Here is an 18,003-nt window from a genome sequence, read left to right on the forward strand (position 1 = left end):
CGTAGACGGTTCTACTTTGCTTAATGAGACATAATTCTGTGAATTGAAATTTGAACAAAAACAGCATATGTGTAAAATTCAAGCAAACAACACTGCAATTAGTAAATCATTCGGCTCCTGCTACTCAAACACAACAGCTTGTGTAAAAAGTCAAATGAAGGAAATGCTTGTCCAGTTCACATGTACGATTTTTTGCTATTCCGATGACAAGAATAAAGTAGCCTTGCCTTCTGTTTGCATAAATCTCATTTAGTTCTGTGGGTTTTCAAGCGCTGAATATCTAACCAGAGTAAAATTTCAATTTGTTGATTATTGGTTTTTAATTAAATGGCCGCTGAAAACTGGGACTACAGCAATTTTCATAGATTAATCGCTGCCTGTTCCATCCAAGGTCATGAAATGTCGACATTATATTGATGACATGAAGGTGCATGGCACTTATAAGCACAGTAAATTGTCGATTAATTTTTTAAGGTTCTGTGTGGAATTTAATCCCGATTTCAGTGTAAAGCAGGATGAAGAAATATTTTCAACAAAATCAAAGAATTACAAAGTATTTGTAATTGCATCAATGTTCCAAGAGAAGTAATCTGAGGAAAGTATTGTGTTGCCAATATTCATGCCCATGGCTCTTGATGTTGGAATGCGCTGTTTACACAAAGCTTGGCCTTAAGCATGTGGTTACAGGATGCAATACCATACTGTATGTTTGAGGCAGGTCTGTGAACGTCCAAACAACAAGTAGTAGTTTTATATATACAATGCAATAAACAAAACTATTCATTTAGAGCAAAAAAAGTGTGGAATGAACTTTGTGTGTAGACATAGGCATTAGGCATGTCAATTATTGAAAAACAACATGGAACACCAGACAACTTCTCCATGTTTTCAAATAAAAAAAAGATTTCAATATCTTCTTCACTTTGTCTTTATTTTAACCATACTTGCCAGTTTCATTGTGAAATGATAGTTGATAATTGTGCAACAGATCTAAAAATCTCATGGCATGTAGTTTAGCTTTGGAAAACTTTTGAACATTCATGTATGTGGACAAAATATTTGCCCATGTCCAAACAGTAATGAACAGTAGCAGTAAAAATAGTAGGTTTCTTTTTTGGCAGACAAGTGGCCTGAACGGGCCATCATGAGACAATTAGTGCTGTTGAGATGCTGTTAAGGCCTTGATTGACTTTTTTTTTCCTTTTTGAAAAGGTCTACGAGAATTAAATTGAATGTCTGCACACTTGCTCCCATTTTGCTTAAAAAAAAACAAAAAACATTTTAGCTACTCGCTCCTCATCAGACTACCTGATGAAGTCGGATTAGAAGGGATAGCTTGAAAACGTTCACTGAGAAAAAAATAAATAAAAAGCAAATTTGGAGCAAGTGTGCGAACTGCGAACATTCAAATTTATTCTCATCGCTGTCTAACTCTTTTGTCCTGCACCTGCAGTTTGGATATGCACCTGTACCTGTTTTTGAAAAAGGATACACCTTAATTAAACTATAGTTTACATTCAGTTTTAATGTTAATATTTGGTCTGATTTATTAAAACTAAATATTATGTGCATATTCTTTGGGAAAGGTAGGATAGGGAAATGGATAACTGCTCAAAGGTTGACATATATTAATTGGAAATGAATCTCCTCAGTTTTAAAACAGGTTTACAATCCCACTTATGTGGGTACTATGAAATACAAAGGAAGTAAAGTCAGTCCATTGGGGTTTGAAGCTCATGATGGTCTAAGGACCTAGAGGTAATGCAGCAGGCTGTTTGTAGTCATTTGTATTGTTCATGTATATATTTTCATTCATGAAATCAAATAGAGATGTATGGGCCAAAGCAAACATCATGTACCAGCTTAGTAATGACACAGCTGTGTTACTTTCACATTCCTGTCATTATTTATACTTTTATATGCATTATTTTAAGTTTTTGTCAGTTGTGTTGGTGTCTGTGTCTATGGCTGTCTCTGTCTCTGTGTCTGTGAGTGAGAGAGAGAGTAAGAGAGTGACTCATGTGATTGTTTTTTACGTTTCCTGTGTGACCCTACAGGACCTGAATCAGGCCTTCGTACAGTGGAGCTAAAACGAGTAAGGGAACCAGAACTCCTCTTAAGTGTACTGTACTTACAGTAGTCTCTAGTGTTAGTAGCACCAGTCACCATCTTTTGGATGGGGATATGGGATTAAAGTAATGGTTGTGTTCTCCAAGAGTGATGTGCTCTTCTCCCTCTCCTGCTCTCTCTCAGGGCCCCAATGATACTCTGGGCATCAGCATCGCAGGAGGGAAGGGCAGCCCCCTGGGGGACATCCCCATCTTTGTAGCTATGATCCAGGCCAACGGGGTGGCAGCTAAGACTCACCAGCTCAAGGTACACTACAGCTACACTACATGCATCATAACTGACCAGAAAAATGGTTTACCACACACTTGTTTGACTTAAAATTACATATTTTTTTAGTAAGAATAGTAAGAAAGAGTGAAATAGTAAGAAAGAATATAGCTTGAAGAGTCAAACAAGTAAGTGTGCTGTAAAACCTTTTTCAGTTTGGTATCGTTTGATATTCCTGCTGTTAGTAACACTTAAAACTATGTGAGCCTTTAATTAGTGTGTGACTGTGCGTGCGTGCGTGCGTGCGTGCGTGCGTGCTTACGTGCGCGTGTGTGTGATGCTCCTCCAGGTTGGTGACCGTATTGTACACATCAACTCCCAGTCTCTGGATGGCCTTTCCCATGCAGAGGTGGTGAACATGCTGAAGAATGCCTATGGAGATATCACCTTACAGGTACGCAACATAACAGGATTCCTAAAAGTAAAGTGGGTATTGGGGTGTGTCAAACGCCCCAACTTTTGAAAATCCTGCTCTCCCTTGGAAGTATTTTTCCTCTGTACTAACATAACTCCCTAGTAAAAAATCTTCTAAAATGTAATCAATGTTAAAGGGTGGCACAATAGGCTTGACATTTTGAATGGCAGTAAATTGGGGTTTTTAGCAAAATCTGTGAAAAGTGTGTTTTTTAGATTATTATTACATTATACTAGTTAGGAGAATCATTTGGCTGAATGCTCCAGTTGCTCTTCCACTTTCCCAGATATGAAATCCCTAGTACATGTTCTGCAGCCTTCCTTTTAGCAACGTTTTGGCCCCTGTGTGCTAATCCGTTGGCCATGTTCGAAAACCCATGTACCCATCCTTAAAGGTAGCCTGGCGACGCCATCCATATACTCCACCCAAAGATTTTGGCTCCGCACATTGTCTGGCAAAAGCCTCGAGCTCGGTTCTCTCAGTGTTTAGCCAATCAGCAAACAGTTGAGAGTGATGACGTAGAACTCACCCGCGAGCTCCGTTACTGATTGGTTAAGGTAACTATATTCACACTTTCGTTTTGTTATTTGTATGCTTTTGTGACGCTATAATGCTAATAAAGCACAATATGGGTTTTAATTTGAGTTGGGAACTCCAATTAATTTAAATGATGGAGTAAGATCAGACCATCTCCCACCGTCCACGGAGACGGATTCCTCATGGCTTTTGCCAGACTGATTGACGGAGTCAACAGTCGGCTATTTGCCCAGGCTACCTTAAAGGTACACTGTGCAGGAAATGGTCAAAAAAGGTACTGCAACTATGCTGCTCATTAAAACTGGGCTGTCTATTTTTAAATTTGATCTTTTCAAGAAAGTTTACTAAGTAATAAACTAATACTTTCTAGTATGGCCCAAGTATAGTCATTTTTGCAGCTAAAAATCTTACACAGTGTACCTTTAAGCCATTTTTTGGGTGCATGATGTTTTTTGGAAGTGGAAAGTCAACTGGAACATTCTTCCAAATTACTTTCCTTACTAGTTTTGATAAAAAAGAGCCTCTAAACAAATTTTGCAGTGATTCTATTGTCTCACCCTTTAACATGAATCGAATTTGCAAGAGCAGAGTGGGATTTTGAAAGGTTTTTATTTTCTCAGGGGCGTTCGATGCACCCTAGCGGGTATCACTCAAGGCTATACTACATATTCTGTTCAAAACATGACATTGATTACTCAGGTGAAAGAAAACGGCCTCTATAACCAAGAGGCACTACAGGAAAATAAGTTATTTGTTTTTTTGACCTCGCTTGTAGCTGTAGTTTCCCCTAAAAATGGAACCATTTCTGTGTATGTTTTCCTCTCTGCATGTGGGCGTGTTTTGTATTGTAGGTAGTAGCAGACACCAACATCAGTGCCATTGCTAGTCAGGTGGAGAACATGTCCAACAGCGTCAGCACCGTGACTAGTCTGGAGGCTGTAAGCGCAGAACCTGAGTGAGTTTACACATATCTACAATATTGAAAAATGCTAGGTTGAGGATTTCTATTTGTCAAACTCTATTCTGATGTACTTGTAGCTATTCTAGGCATTGGTATTGCAAGTCTTCCTTCATATCTTCCTCTGTAATTGTCTTTCTTAATTAGAAAAAAACCAACTCATCTGCACTAACCTTGGTTTGCCCATGTTACTTGTATTTTTCCCCAACACGTTTTGTCCTGCTGTATACAATCTATATACTCTATAAAATTATAATGGATAAAAACGGCTGCTAGATGTACATGATGTATATAATAACAGTTTCAAATTGCGTCTTTTTAAAGATTTTGTATGTGTGTCTGTGTCTCTATCTCTATGGTTCAGGACTCAAAAGCCGAAGAGCATTACACTAGAGAGGGGGGCTGAAGGCTTGGGCTTCAGTATTGTCGGGGGCTTTGGTAGTCCCCATGGGGACCTGCCCATCTATGTCAAAACTGTCTTCAGCAAGGTACCTGGACTGGAAGGAGTGCATGTTTCATCTCATGCCTGAAGAAGAATGCATGCCCAAAAAAAAAAAAAAAAAAAAAAATATATATATATATATATATATATATATATATATATATTGGTGAATTCAGCTTCACAATGATAGGAAGAGCCGACATGATATATATATGACTTGCGTGTATGTGTGGGTGCTCACTGGTGTTGGGGACTGCAAGTTAATCTTTGTCCCCCCCATCCTACTTGTGGCCTCTGGCCTCTGGCCTCAGTGTTTCCCTACCTTTGTGGAGAAAACAATACCGTTTAACCACTGTCAACCACCAGTGTTTTCAACATCCCGATAACAAATGAGAGTATGACCTTTGAACTATGATTTTGCAAGATATTGCATAATAAAATGTTATGATCATCGATGACATCTTTGAATGGATAGAGTACGAATGCAAAAAAAGCGCTAACAATTTGTGCCTTTTCCACCTGTGCCTGTAGGGAGCAGCTGCAGTGGACGGACGTCTAAAACGCGGTGACCAGATCCTGTCCGTCAGTGGAGAGTCGCTAGAGGGGGTGACCCACGAGCAGGCCGTGGCCATCCTGAAGAAACAGAGAGGGACGGTCACCCTAGCTGTCCTATCTTGACTTCAGAGAGGGACGGTCACCCTAGCTGTCCTATCTTGACTTCAGAGAGGGACGGTCACCCTAGCTGTCCTATCTTGACTTTAGAGAGGGATGGTCACCCTAGCTGTCCTTTCTTGACTTCTAGCAGCATCTCCACCTGTGTGTCTGTGAAGGTTCTCCTACACCCTGCAGGGTCATGTTTTATCCAAGGAGTTGAGCTGTGAGCAGCTGGTCTTCTTTGAGCTCGAAAGACGTTTCGCTCCTCATTCACCTGTATCCAGCGATACCAAGATATACAGTATATGGCACAGACTACAACAGTTATCCTCATCCCACAATGGATCTCATGGAGACTTTTGGATCGAATGTGTCTAGAATTGCTTGCCCAACTTTAAGCCCTTTAATATATGTGTGACATTTACTGAGTGATCTTGCAAAGACCAGCGTCACGCCCTGGCTGCAGGAAAGAGGGGAGCAACACAAATCCATTCAGATAAACAGCAGTGAGAATTCGCCCTTCTATTCCTTTGAATGATGATATCATGATAAATAGAAACATGCACCATCTATGCAAGAGATGAATGACTAAGCATAGCAAATATAATGTCTGTAAAGGCACCTACTGGTAATTGTTGTTGTTAGATTATCTGTTTTTCTTTGTTTGTTTTGTTTGTTTGTTTGTTTGTTTTCTATACCACTGCCTTCCTCTCATGACGCATTAGCTGAGCACAAATGATCAGAATGGCTACTGCACACAGACATTCCATTTTTAATTAACGACATGCAGTACTTAGAGTTTGTAATAATTGTTACTGCTACTGTAGTCATCACTTGTTTTTATTAAGTGAGTGCTGATGAATAACAATACGAAGCAAATGTCTTGTCTTCAGAAAAGCCTGTACAATTCACCTCACCATACAAAGCAAAAACAATAAATCAAGTGCTGCCACCTTCTATATTTTTTTAGCGAATAACTGACTTTTGAACATAAGGAGTGCTACCTCAACGTAATTGCATGTGTGTGTGAGTGTGAGTGTGAGTGTGAGACGTCATTGACGACAGAAGTTTAATTTAATATCTCGCAAAAACACAATTCCAAAGTCATTTTCAAAGTCATTGCAATCAGGATACTGAATAGGGAAAAGTCCCCCAAAAGTTATTGTGGCTAGGCTGACGGCGGGGAAGTTTTATTGTTTTCTCTACAGAGGAGGGGATTCAGCGAAGCGAGACGCCACAAGCACAGGTCAAGGACGGTAGTTAGAATAATGGAATGCATCGTGCATGAGTGTGTGTGTTACTAATAGAATTTCATATTGCGGAATGTCCAGTCTGGTTGTCAAAGTGTTTTTTGTACCCATTATAGATAACTTGGTGTTTCATTGCAATACACAACATCACCACCAGATGGGATAAAACATCTGGCCTGGAAAACGCACCTACAGTATTCATGTTGTTTCTGTTGTTGCTGCTGTGTTTGACCACACACCACAGACCTGCTAATACATTTAAAATGTGAAACCCAACTATCAATGAGGCCATTTTAAATAGCACACAACTACTGAAACATTTTCTTAGTCTTAACTGTCTTGTTCTTTGTTTTCAGTCTTTAATCAGGAGGCCACACTTTCATGCCCTATCAGAACTGAACTGGGTGAGTTGCCCACATTACATTCAGACCAGCTGAAGAAGCCATAAACTGGGAAAATCTTTACCTAAACACAATGTATCCCAAGAAAAATGGATCACTGAGAGTCAGGGTCTATACAAAGATTCAGATCTTGGATGACAAATATGTTTTAATTTATCTAAAAATGTCATATAAACAATACATGTGATGTCTATGTACACATAACATTGTCATGAAGTTAGTTTTATTGACTCACATTAAAAGTTGCCGATCCATTCATGATGTATGAAGAGTCAAAAGGCAAGGGTTACGCTTGCATTAAAAGATATCATCCATAGTCAAATAGTCATACTCTCTCTCAATCACTCATGCGCGCACACGCGCGCACACACACACACACACACACACACACACACACACACACACACACACACACACACACACACACACACACACACACACACAAAAGTTAATTACAGGGGGATTTAATTAAATGCTAATTTGAAGTATTTTAAAGACCATCACATGGCTGTAACTTTCTCCTCAGCGCCTTCAGTTGTGTTCATGTAGACATTCTCATCTTCGTCAGTCCTGTAAAAAGCAGTACAGGCATTTAACAACATTATACAGATGAAGACTGGTGGTCTCAGTTCTTCAGAGCAGAGGGTTGACTTCTTCAGAGTTTGTGCAATACTATTTTTCACCAGTAGACTGTGCTTAGGGTTTTGAATCTAAATAGTTTCACTTACAAATGTGTGTATATTTGTACAGCGAGGTGTTTCATTTTTAATCCTAATGTCATACTCTCACCGGCCATTTTATTAGGTTCACTTTACTACTATTACGTTGGAGCCCCTTTCACCTTCAGAACTGCCTTAACTACTTGCAATAATTCACTTGAGAGACAATACCTCTGACTCTGATGAAGATGGTCTAACCATCGAAACGTTAGTCATGTTGTGCACTTGAATAAAAAAACAAAAAGAATTACATCTGTGCTGCACAGGTATTGTCTCTCAAGTGAAGATTTCCTGCCTCTCTGCCGTCGATGCACCAGATGATAAAGCAGAAGCGCGAGGAATTACCCCTTTTACTTGCAATAATTCTCAGGTAGGCTGTGACATTGCAGCAATGCACAATTGCAACAGAAATTAAGACTCATTACACCAGGCAACGTTTTACCAATATTCAATCGTCCAATTTTGGTGAGCCTGTGTGAATTGTAGGCTCAGTTTCCTGTTCTTGGCTGACACGAGTGGCACCTAGTGTGGCCTTCTACTGCTGTAATCCATCTCCCTCAAGGTTTGACATACTATAATATGCATTCAGAGATGCTCTTCTGCATACCTTGGTTGGTAACGGATGAGTATTTGAGTTATCTATCAGTTGGAACCAGTCTGGCCATTCTCCTTTGAGCATTTTTGCACACAGAACTGCCGCTCACTGAATATTTTCTCTTCCTCTATGTAAAACCCTTGATATGGATGAGCATGAATATGATCAGCGGTTTCAGACAAACTCAGACCTGCTCTTCTGGCACCAATAACCATGCCTTGTTCAAAGTTACTTAAATCACCATTGCTGCAGCAGATTGTCTTGACCATGTCTCCATTCCTGAATGCACTGAGTTCCCGTCATGATTAGCTGATTAGAAATGTGTGTCACTGAGCAGTTAGACAGGCGTGGCTGATAAAGTGGCCGTCGAGTAGAATATGGTTTGTAGGTTGTTGCTTTTTCTTTGCCTGCTATTCCCATTTTTTAATAGAGTTGGATTTAATCACATTCCGATTATTTTCTTTCGTATATGGATCATTAATGTGGTCTGATTAGGCGTTTATTACATTTATCCATGTCACAAATTTGTTGTTTTTCAAACAAGAATATCATCATTCAATTGTAGACGGTTGAAATGTAGATTGTGTAGGTTCTTACCGGGCCACATTAATGACGGTGTCGTATGTACACCCATTAGTCATCCCATAGTCAGTTGATGTCTCAGCCATCTCATTGTCTGGTCTAGAAAATGATGCATGTAATAAAGTCTTTATTAGGATATTGACTCTGTCTGATATTGATAATCGTATTGCACCACTCCAGACTAGTGGGGAAATGTAATTAGTATACTGAGTACTGTAGGGCCAATATAAATGGGAATGGCTTGCCCAACCTACCTGCGCTCGGTGCACCAGGCTTTGTTTACAATAAAAGCAACAAAGACCAGGAACAGGAAAACAGCCACTGCCAGTATTCCAGTAAGCCAGTTTGGGATCCCTCTCTGTACACCATCTGAAAATAACATAAAATAGTAAAATATTACTGTATGTAATGTTTGTACACTAAAACACACAACTAAGTGACAGAAATACATCTGATCTTACTGAAACAATACTGATTCATCTGATTTAACATGAGTGTAGAAAAACGATAGCATTTCCTTGTTCATTTGTAACATGTCATGAGTTCCATATAATAGCCACCAGAATCAGTACAGTATCCTTCTGGCATGTCATGTGTATGACCCAAACACATCTGATCACACGACCAACATTGAATACATTGAATGGGCAGTGAGTTGTAAAACATTGAAGGGGCAATATTATTGTAGGCCAATTAGTGTCATTTTACATTAAATACATAATTGAAGAAACCAGAAAGAGGTGGTATTTCCAACCGCATAAAAGCACGCACATGGCCAAACTGTGAAATCTAGAATGCAATATTGGTTTAGTGAAACACTCCATCTACAAAAAATGCATCCACAACTTGATGAGATACATACTACTGTATCTCATAGGAATGCATCAACAAAGTGTATATATTGTCATATTATAGCCTATATTCAGGCTGACAACTACAGCTAAGTAAACACATTGAATATAATAAAAGGAAATACCTGTTTGAGCTGAAACCACACCCAGCATGACAAGCAGCAATGAAAACGCAGGAATTATTTTCCCCATTTTTTAGTTGAGCTTGTTTATGGAAATAATTATTTGTAAATCTTTTGCAATTCTTTTGTTTTAAGAATGTGTACTAGTTTCTTTTGTAATACTTGACAGACTATCAGCTCTCCCTTTTGTCTGGTCCTGTGAGTCATGTGGAGCGTCTTGTCCACAAAGAGCAGCAGCAGATTCTTGCCTGTAAATGATTTACTAAAGAGGAAAAAAACTGTATGAAGTGCATGAAAAACACCCTTTGCAGGGGTAATGGGTGACTGACGTGCTTTGCTGTACTTAATAGGTCTTGGCTGAGGACTATCCTTCCTGTTGATGTGTAACCTTGCACATCACTGTTATAAAAGTGCTACCCAGGCTATATGTGCTTTTCTCCTCGATAACCATATTAAAAACACTGTCATGTACATTGATATCACAAATAAGCCATGTTGCTTTGCCCATCAGACAGACACATTTTATATGTGACAAACATGTTCCGTTTGTGACTGTTTGGGTAAACCTGGCCTAAAATATATATAATATAATTTGTTATGTCAAATGTGAAATACAGAAGACAGGAGAGCAGATGTGATTTTTGTTAATAAGCCCTGCCCACATCAGAATGGCTTGGTCCTCTGAAAGGGCTGAACAAAAAAATCTGCTTTATCGAGTACTGTCAAGTCAACGGTAGCGTGAGCAATACCACCGCATGTTGAAATTGGCAGTAATTCCCCTAGTGTGCGCACTAACTTGTCCCACTTAAATTACAACTACCTCACCACATTAAAGGAACACTCCTGCCAATTTCAATATGCTGTTGTATTGCTCACGCTTCCCTTGACTTGTCAGTACCCGGTGACGCCGCAGTTTTTGGCTCAGCCCTTTCCGAGATATGAGCTATTCTAATTCTAAACTTTTGTTTACATTTTTTAAAAGATGAACATGGGCCTACTCCAAATATTTCCCCAAAAGGCATCGCTGTTTGCTAGCTGTCTGCTGATGTTGCATAACCTTTTGGATGTTTTTGGGAATAAATGAAAATGTTTTTTTGAAATGTAAACAAAAGTTGCCCCCATTAGAATAGCTCATATCTCGGAAAGGGCTGGGCCAAAAAATGCGGCGTCACCGGATACTGACAAGTCAAGGGTAGCGTGAGCCATACAACAGCATATTGAAATTGCCAGGAGTGTTCCTTTAACATCACTGTTAAACCATGGGAACTATTCAACCATTATGCGAAAGACAGCAAAACATCCTTGATGTTACTTTAAACTCCAGTTTTGGACCAGTCAGAGAGAACTGGAAAAGTAAGCTTTTATGACAAAAAAATGTGTACAAGATTGCAATTTTCAAATGGAGAAACAAATTGACATGGTCATCAAGTCTAGCTTTACAGATTAAAGCTTTTTTCAGGGCGAAACCCTTTTTATCCTGTTGAGATACACACTTTTTATTTTTTATTTACTACTCCATTGTATTGACCTCAGTATTGTAACAGACAAACATGCACATGTGCGCAGACATACAGTATACATCCCACTTGCATGGGCATGTATCCCACTTGAAATGGGCAGGAAATACAGTAGTGAGATATTTCAGATGGTGTGTCCTGCAAGATCTGAGGGACCTGGAGGTCAGGCTGTGTGAGTACATCATTCAAAGACATTTGGTCATGTCAGCATATTTACACTTAACTGCTCCTGGTTTCTTGGTTTAAACAAGTGTCAACAATGTGTCAGCATGGGGGCGTTCTTGTCTTCCAGGTACTTATTCACTGGAGACTGCCTCATGTTTTGTCATCGTTTAACTAATTTAGGGAATGGAAAAGAAGGTCTCTGCTGAGTGGCGACACTTGTTAAGCTTAGTTTAGGGTGGACAAGGTTCCCCATCTGTATTGCACCTGTATCTGTATTCCCCATTTCATTTGTATTGTCTATTGTCATATGTTTTGTCATCTGTATTGTCTCTTTTTTTATATAATTAAGACCTTTGACAGGGGGCACACACCATTACTGTTGACCATTAATCATAATAATCATAATAATAATGTGCCACTTGCTGAGCTACCAGTATGAGTAGCAGTGGGAATTCAGTGAACAGTCTGAAGATTCTCATTAAATGAGAGTATATCTACCATCAATTTTATGGTAGCCAAATACGTAACTTCAATAACTGTAGATAATAAGATCACAATAGACTACAGTAACTCCTGTTTCAACCGGTTAACTTAAAAAGCCATTTTGATAAAAGTTTAAACATGAAGTTGCATATTCTCTATTATTTGGCTTGTTTGATCCAATAGAGGTTTGGTTTAGGTGAAGTTTAGTCATTACACAGGCATGACACATGCACACACATTTGAGGAACGTCTAGGGACTACATGCATACACATTCATTTAATTCTGCGTTGTAATGGAAACGATACAATTAATACGAATCGTTTTACAAATGCTCTGCAAATGAACAAATAATAGATGAAATGCATTAAATATATTTATGGTAAAATCACATGGATGAGGGTGCATTGCTGATTATGAATTTATTATTATTATTATATATTTAAGGGGGGTATTAATACAGGCATTCATATACTGGCTGGCCTAGCTGACTGTGTGTGTGTGTGTGAGTGCGTGCGTGCGTGAACTGAAGCCAAAAAAGTCCACGCAGCAAATTAGCAGCTCCTTTCAGCCAGGCACCTCGGGCACGCCCCCTCATCAGCAGCCAGGCAGCCAGGCAGGAGAAGAGAGGAGAGGAGAGGAGAGGAGGGCCCAGGAGGCGGCAGTGATGACTGTGCTGATAGTGGCATTGGGGGAGTCCTGAGGGACCGTCCTCCCTCCTCTCTCCTGTGGCTATGGTGAGAACCAGACCTATAGCTGTTTCTCTAGCCCCACCACACTACTGAGCATCACATCACAACTCACTCACCCGTCAGAGAGGTGCTGTTAATTGATTTTTTTTTTTAACTCTCCATCATTCTTTCATTATCTCTGTCTGTCCATGACCGGTCCCTTGTCGGTAACAAGCTTGTTGTTGAATGAAGAACGTACTGATATCCAACAGGGGTGGTCTTGAGAAAAGGAGAAGTCTTCATTCATAAAGGTATGCAGCACTGCCTAAGGTCAGTATGTGCTGTAAACAGGTTTAGTTTTAGACGCATTTCATGTTCATATGAATCATTTGAAAGTGTACACACTCGTATACACGCCATTGCTCAAGTCACTGTCATCAGGGCCGTAGCCAGCGTTTTGAAATAGGTGAGGTCCATGATGCGTGCGCATAGTGGGCACCGAATTTCTAGCCTAAATAAATAGCCTAATAAATAGGCTACCGAATTTCTAGCCTAAATATTATATATATATATATTTACATATTTATACATGTAATGTATAGGCCCTATACCGTATATATATGTGTACAGTATGTACATTACATGTATAAATATGTAATGCATACATTTTCAGCCAATTCTGTGGTTCTTTGGTATCATACCTCTTTTATCACAAACAGCATTCTTACAGTCAGTAAAGCCCTTTGTAAGGAAGCTAAAGTTTGACCCTTTAACGTGAATAAGTCCGAGGCAAGTCGCACAATCAGCTGCATCCTCAGATGGCAAGTAGCCCAGCCATTCATATTTTTCTCCCACTTAGAATTTTACTTCAGCTGTTTTCCTCCAAATGTGTGGTGGGGATAGCACTCTGTGGTGAAAATGCCTGAAGTGCCACAGTAGCAGTGTGTGGATAGAAACAGGTGGATTCTTAATCCGTGTTCGCATTTACAGAGCTCTTGTGGACCGAAAATAAACTATTTCTCAAGGGCAGTGGTGTCCAATTATTAGAAAGACAACCAACTTTCAGTAACCCTTAAGATTTTTTTGGCCGAGTGGTTTAGGGAATTCCAAAGCCATATCTTCTTGCTCATTAAGACCTAAAAACACTCATTAAAACTTGTTGCCGGCTGTTCAAATAATATGGCCAATAGCCAAACAGCCGTGGAGAAGCATATCTGTGTGTTCATTTAGGCTAGCTGATGTAGCATGTAAGTTGATGAGACATTCGGTTTGATTTCCCCCATAAAGGGGCGTAACGCACATTTACGAGCAAAGTACCCGGATGGCCGTTCATGCCTATGGCCGTACTATGAACACAAACCAGGATTTCCCCCTGCACTTTAGACCTATATTGAAGGCAGCCACCTTTAAAACAGACCCCACCTTCTCTATAGAGGTCACCTGAATATAACTTAATTGTACTTCAAATGTACTTTCTAAGCTTCCTTTACAAAATATGTCATATTTCATGTGAAGCTGCATAACATTAAAATTATATCGGGGACCGGATAAAACAACTACAGGGGCCATAAACGCCCCTCGATACATAGCCAACACCCCCCCCCCCCCCCCCATTTCCAATGTATGATGTGGGAATGAGAAGTGTGAGAGAGGTGAGAGGTGCAGTGTCATTCAGCAGCAGTGGTGCATCAGATAAGCTGGAGACTGCGTTTAGCTGGGGATCTCCTCTGGGATCCCTCGGCTGTAAACGCCTCTTTGTCAAGGCCTTTGATGCTTATCTCCTCTCGATGCTCCTCGTCTGAAGATTAAAAAGCCACCCACCACATTCTGGACCACAGCAAATTGTTAGGTTCCCACATCTAAAATCAATAGCCCAAAGATTACAAATTGGACCATTATAAGCACCTTTGGGCTTTTTAAAATTTACTCTCGAGAGATTTCCCAATTGTGAAATTGTTAGTCAGACTCAGAAAGATGATCAATTCATGAGACGTTACAACATAGGAAAGGGAATAGATGTGCTGTATTTATTATTAAGCAAGAACTTATTGTAAGTTATATTACTGAGATGTTTTTAACTACACAATAATGACACTGTAGCTTCAAGCTTGTCATCAAGACCACAAAAAATGCAAGGCAAGAGAATAAATCTGTATGGCGCCCACAGTCTCCATAATATAATGCCTGTGATGCTGCATTATTTTTACTCTTTTGCCCAAGAAACTGATAACAAGTGAAAATGCAATGAAAATGGCAGGGAGTTGCATAATTTAGGAGAAATAGAAGAAAAATGTGCCTCCCATTTTGGTCAGCATGCTCTTTGGTTAGACCAAACTGAAAAACTGCCAATTCAAGATACCCATCATTGGAAACAGCAGTCTTGCTGTAACTCTGTTTGGCCTGCCTGGGAACTGGCACTTCCTGCTTATGGGACTTTAGCCAGACCGAGCTCTGACATGAATGGGTTTCACACCTTTTCATGTATACTGAAAGAGAGACGGTCAGATTTGTGCGGCTTTTTGTAATGATTAATTGGAGCTGGGTTCATAGGGCCCAGAATTTGGTCTGCCCACAACAGGTGTGTGGAGTCTTTGGCTCTGGTCTAAACCATAGAGCACGTTTTTCTCATAGAATTGTTGTTGCAGTATTCATTCAGTCATTTGGTGACCTCAAAGTTGCCTTTTGGGGCATGCATGATCATTTCATGCACCTTACACTGGGCTGATAGAGTCAGATAGACCTAGGTTTGATTTGATCAACCCCTTTGTGCAGAGCCAATGTTATAACCTTACTGTCACCAAAATTGTAATGGCTATGTCTTAATCTATTACTTAAAGCACACTGTACTGTCATAGCAATATTGTTATGATGTAGTACTCAAAGCCTGAACCTGAATCTGAGTGATATGCATTGTATGAACTCTATGTGGATATGAATATAGACAGGGATGTGAGCATATTTATCTGGTAAAATGCATGAGAATTGTATAGTAATTTAAATGGTAGGATGTGATATAGTCTAGGCAGAATTTCAGAAAATGTGCTTATTTAAGGTCCTGAAGGCAAATCATGTTAATTTTTGGTATACAACTGATTTAGGGGTATTCAAGGGTGCTGAATCCAAATCTGCTGTATACCGGGCGCAAAAATGTACGGAAATGCCTCAAACGGGCAAAATCCAATATGGCCGCCGACACCAGGTTAAAATCTCGCAATCCCAAGTCAAGTCAAGTCAAGTCAAGTAGGTTTATTGTCAATTTCTTTACATGCACTGGTCATACAAAGAATTTGAAATTACATTTCTTGCTTTCCCATACAGACATAGACTAATCTAGGTAAGGACATAGACAGTATAGACATAGACAGTACTTATACATGGACTTAAGACAGTATGGACATAGACTGTCTTAAGTCCATGTATAAGTACTGTCTATGTCTATACTGTCCCTTTTCTTTTTGACTAAACAAGGTATGAATATGAAAATAAGACTTATTTTTAAGTTTTCATATATGGGGAACCCCATTCTGTCATCAGATTTAAGGTCAGATTTGAAGAAAATGCTTATATAATTGACTGGCAGTTTTTTTTAAAACAGGGAGTCTCATATTGTCAACGATTTTTAGCATTATGATCAAACTTTCAAGATCCACAGAAAGTAATGTCTGATGTCTTTGTGAACACCAATACTGCCAAAAACTGCACTGAACTGTCTACTTTCACCCAAAAAAAGAGTTTTGTGTCTACCTATATCCATTCTTTAGTTATTGGCAGTAGAACATGGAATGACACCACGAAAAAGCACAGTTTTTTTGACCCAAAAATGCTACACTTCTGTGTCCATATTTTTGCTTGCAGGATAAAGTGTCTTTTTAGTGTTCATGTTTGGTTTACAGCATTTTCATGAGTTTTGAAAGATGTTTAACTTAAATCTGCTGTATAGCAGGCTCAAAAAATCTCATAGTACCTCAAAATGAAGGAATCCAATATGGCCGCCATCACCAGAGATATACAGTACATGTCTGTGATTAAACAAGGTAATCTCTTAAATATATTATGCCAGCTATAGTTTTTCATACATGGGGAATTCATTGCTGTGCTCGGGTTTAAGATTTGGATGAAAAGACATGATTTAGACCTGCATACATGTTTAAGACTGTTAATAAATTGATCATTTATATTGGATATTTCCCTATTTCAATTTAATCCGGCATTAAATTAAATGTATTGGTCTTAGATAACATATCTTGTTTTCGAATAGGCCCCCGGTAGAGTCCATTAACAATACGAACACTGTCACTGAAAAGACACACACTTACTACCCACATACACTACATTCACTCCCTCATCCCCACCCTGTCGCCACTCTTAATGTAAATAACAATCAAGCATAACATTGCATTGTTCGGACGGACCACACATTGAGAGAGTACATACACACACAAGTGTGGCAGAGAAGACACTCTTATTGGAACACCAACGTACACATACGTACGTATACAGGCGCTTTAATATACACTCAGGCAGATTTCAATTCAATAATTGAGGCATTATACCATGATGAAATGTTTCCATCTCAAACCACGTCCCATGCTGCCATCTTTTCAACCATAAAAGTAAGTGCACACACGAGTCTGCCTAAATAATTCTTTTTATACAACTTTAAAATGGAAATCACTGTTTGCCAATTTTATTGATGTGCTCATTCAATCTATGAATAAAGGAGGATTGAGTGGTGAGCTGATGTGTAGAATAGAATAGATTGGAATAGAATAGAATAGAATAGAATGGTGTTTGTCACTATGCACATGTTCAATGAGATTGAAAGCAACACACTTCAGAGCACACATTTAATTCACAAAACAGTTTTGGTGAGCAGAATATACAATTAGTAGTGCCAAAAAAACCCATGAACAGAGCAGGGAGTGCATACGGTGTGTGTGTGTGTGTGTGTGTGTGTGTGTGTGTGTGTGTGTGTGTGTGTGTGTGTGTGTGTGTGTGTGTGTGTGTGTGTGTGTGTGTGTGTGTGTGTGTGTGTGTGTGTGTGTGTGTGAGAATATATACACAGAGGACATACTCATGTATTGGTACTCATGCCATACTGATTGGTATCCAAGAGTTATTGCATCGATTGTCTTGCTCAATGTAGATATTACAGTAGCGGCGGCCCACTCTGCAAACACAACTATTTTACATTGTGCTGTATCAATTAGTCTATTGCAGAACACCAGATGGATGGAAAGAGATCA

General features: G+C 39.4%; 2 protein-coding genes across 2 annotated transcripts in view; one reads left to right on the forward strand and one right to left on the reverse strand.

Annotated features, from left to right (window-relative positions):
• Nucleotides 1-6,360, forward strand: part of patj (PATJ crumbs cell polarity complex component) — a 65,446-nt gene extending 59,086 nt beyond the window's left edge. The window contains exons 42-47 of the mRNA XM_063200967.1: nt 2,058-2,095; nt 2,254-2,376; nt 2,687-2,791; nt 4,201-4,304; nt 4,672-4,795; nt 5,281-6,360. Coding sequence (XP_063057037.1) covers nt 2,058-2,095; nt 2,254-2,376; nt 2,687-2,791; nt 4,201-4,304; nt 4,672-4,795; nt 5,281-5,427 — 641 coding nt within the window. The 3' untranslated portion in view covers nt 5,428-6,360. The remainder of the gene's footprint in view (nt 1-2,057; nt 2,096-2,253; nt 2,377-2,686; nt 2,792-4,200; nt 4,305-4,671; nt 4,796-5,280) is intronic.
• A 713-nt stretch (nt 6,361-7,073) lies between these two features.
• On the reverse strand, nt 7,074-10,135 carry pdzk1ip1 (PDZK1 interacting protein 1). The gene is made up of 4 exons (XM_063200121.1): nt 9,927-10,135; nt 9,205-9,319; nt 8,966-9,049; nt 7,074-7,624 (listed from the first exon to the last, which is right to left on the reverse strand). Exons 1-4 carry the CDS (start codon nt 9,991-9,993, stop codon nt 7,555-7,557), a joined length of 336 nt encoding a protein of 111 aa, XP_063056191.1. The 5' UTR covers nt 9,994-10,135; the 3' UTR covers nt 7,074-7,554.
• Nucleotides 10,136-18,003: the final 7,868 nt, after the last annotated feature.

The sequence above is a fragment of the Engraulis encrasicolus genome, chromosome 6, assembly GCF_034702125.1.
Source record: "Engraulis encrasicolus isolate BLACKSEA-1 chromosome 6, IST_EnEncr_1.0, whole genome shotgun sequence".
NCBI lineage: Eukaryota > Metazoa > Chordata > Actinopteri > Clupeiformes > Engraulidae > Engraulis > Engraulis encrasicolus.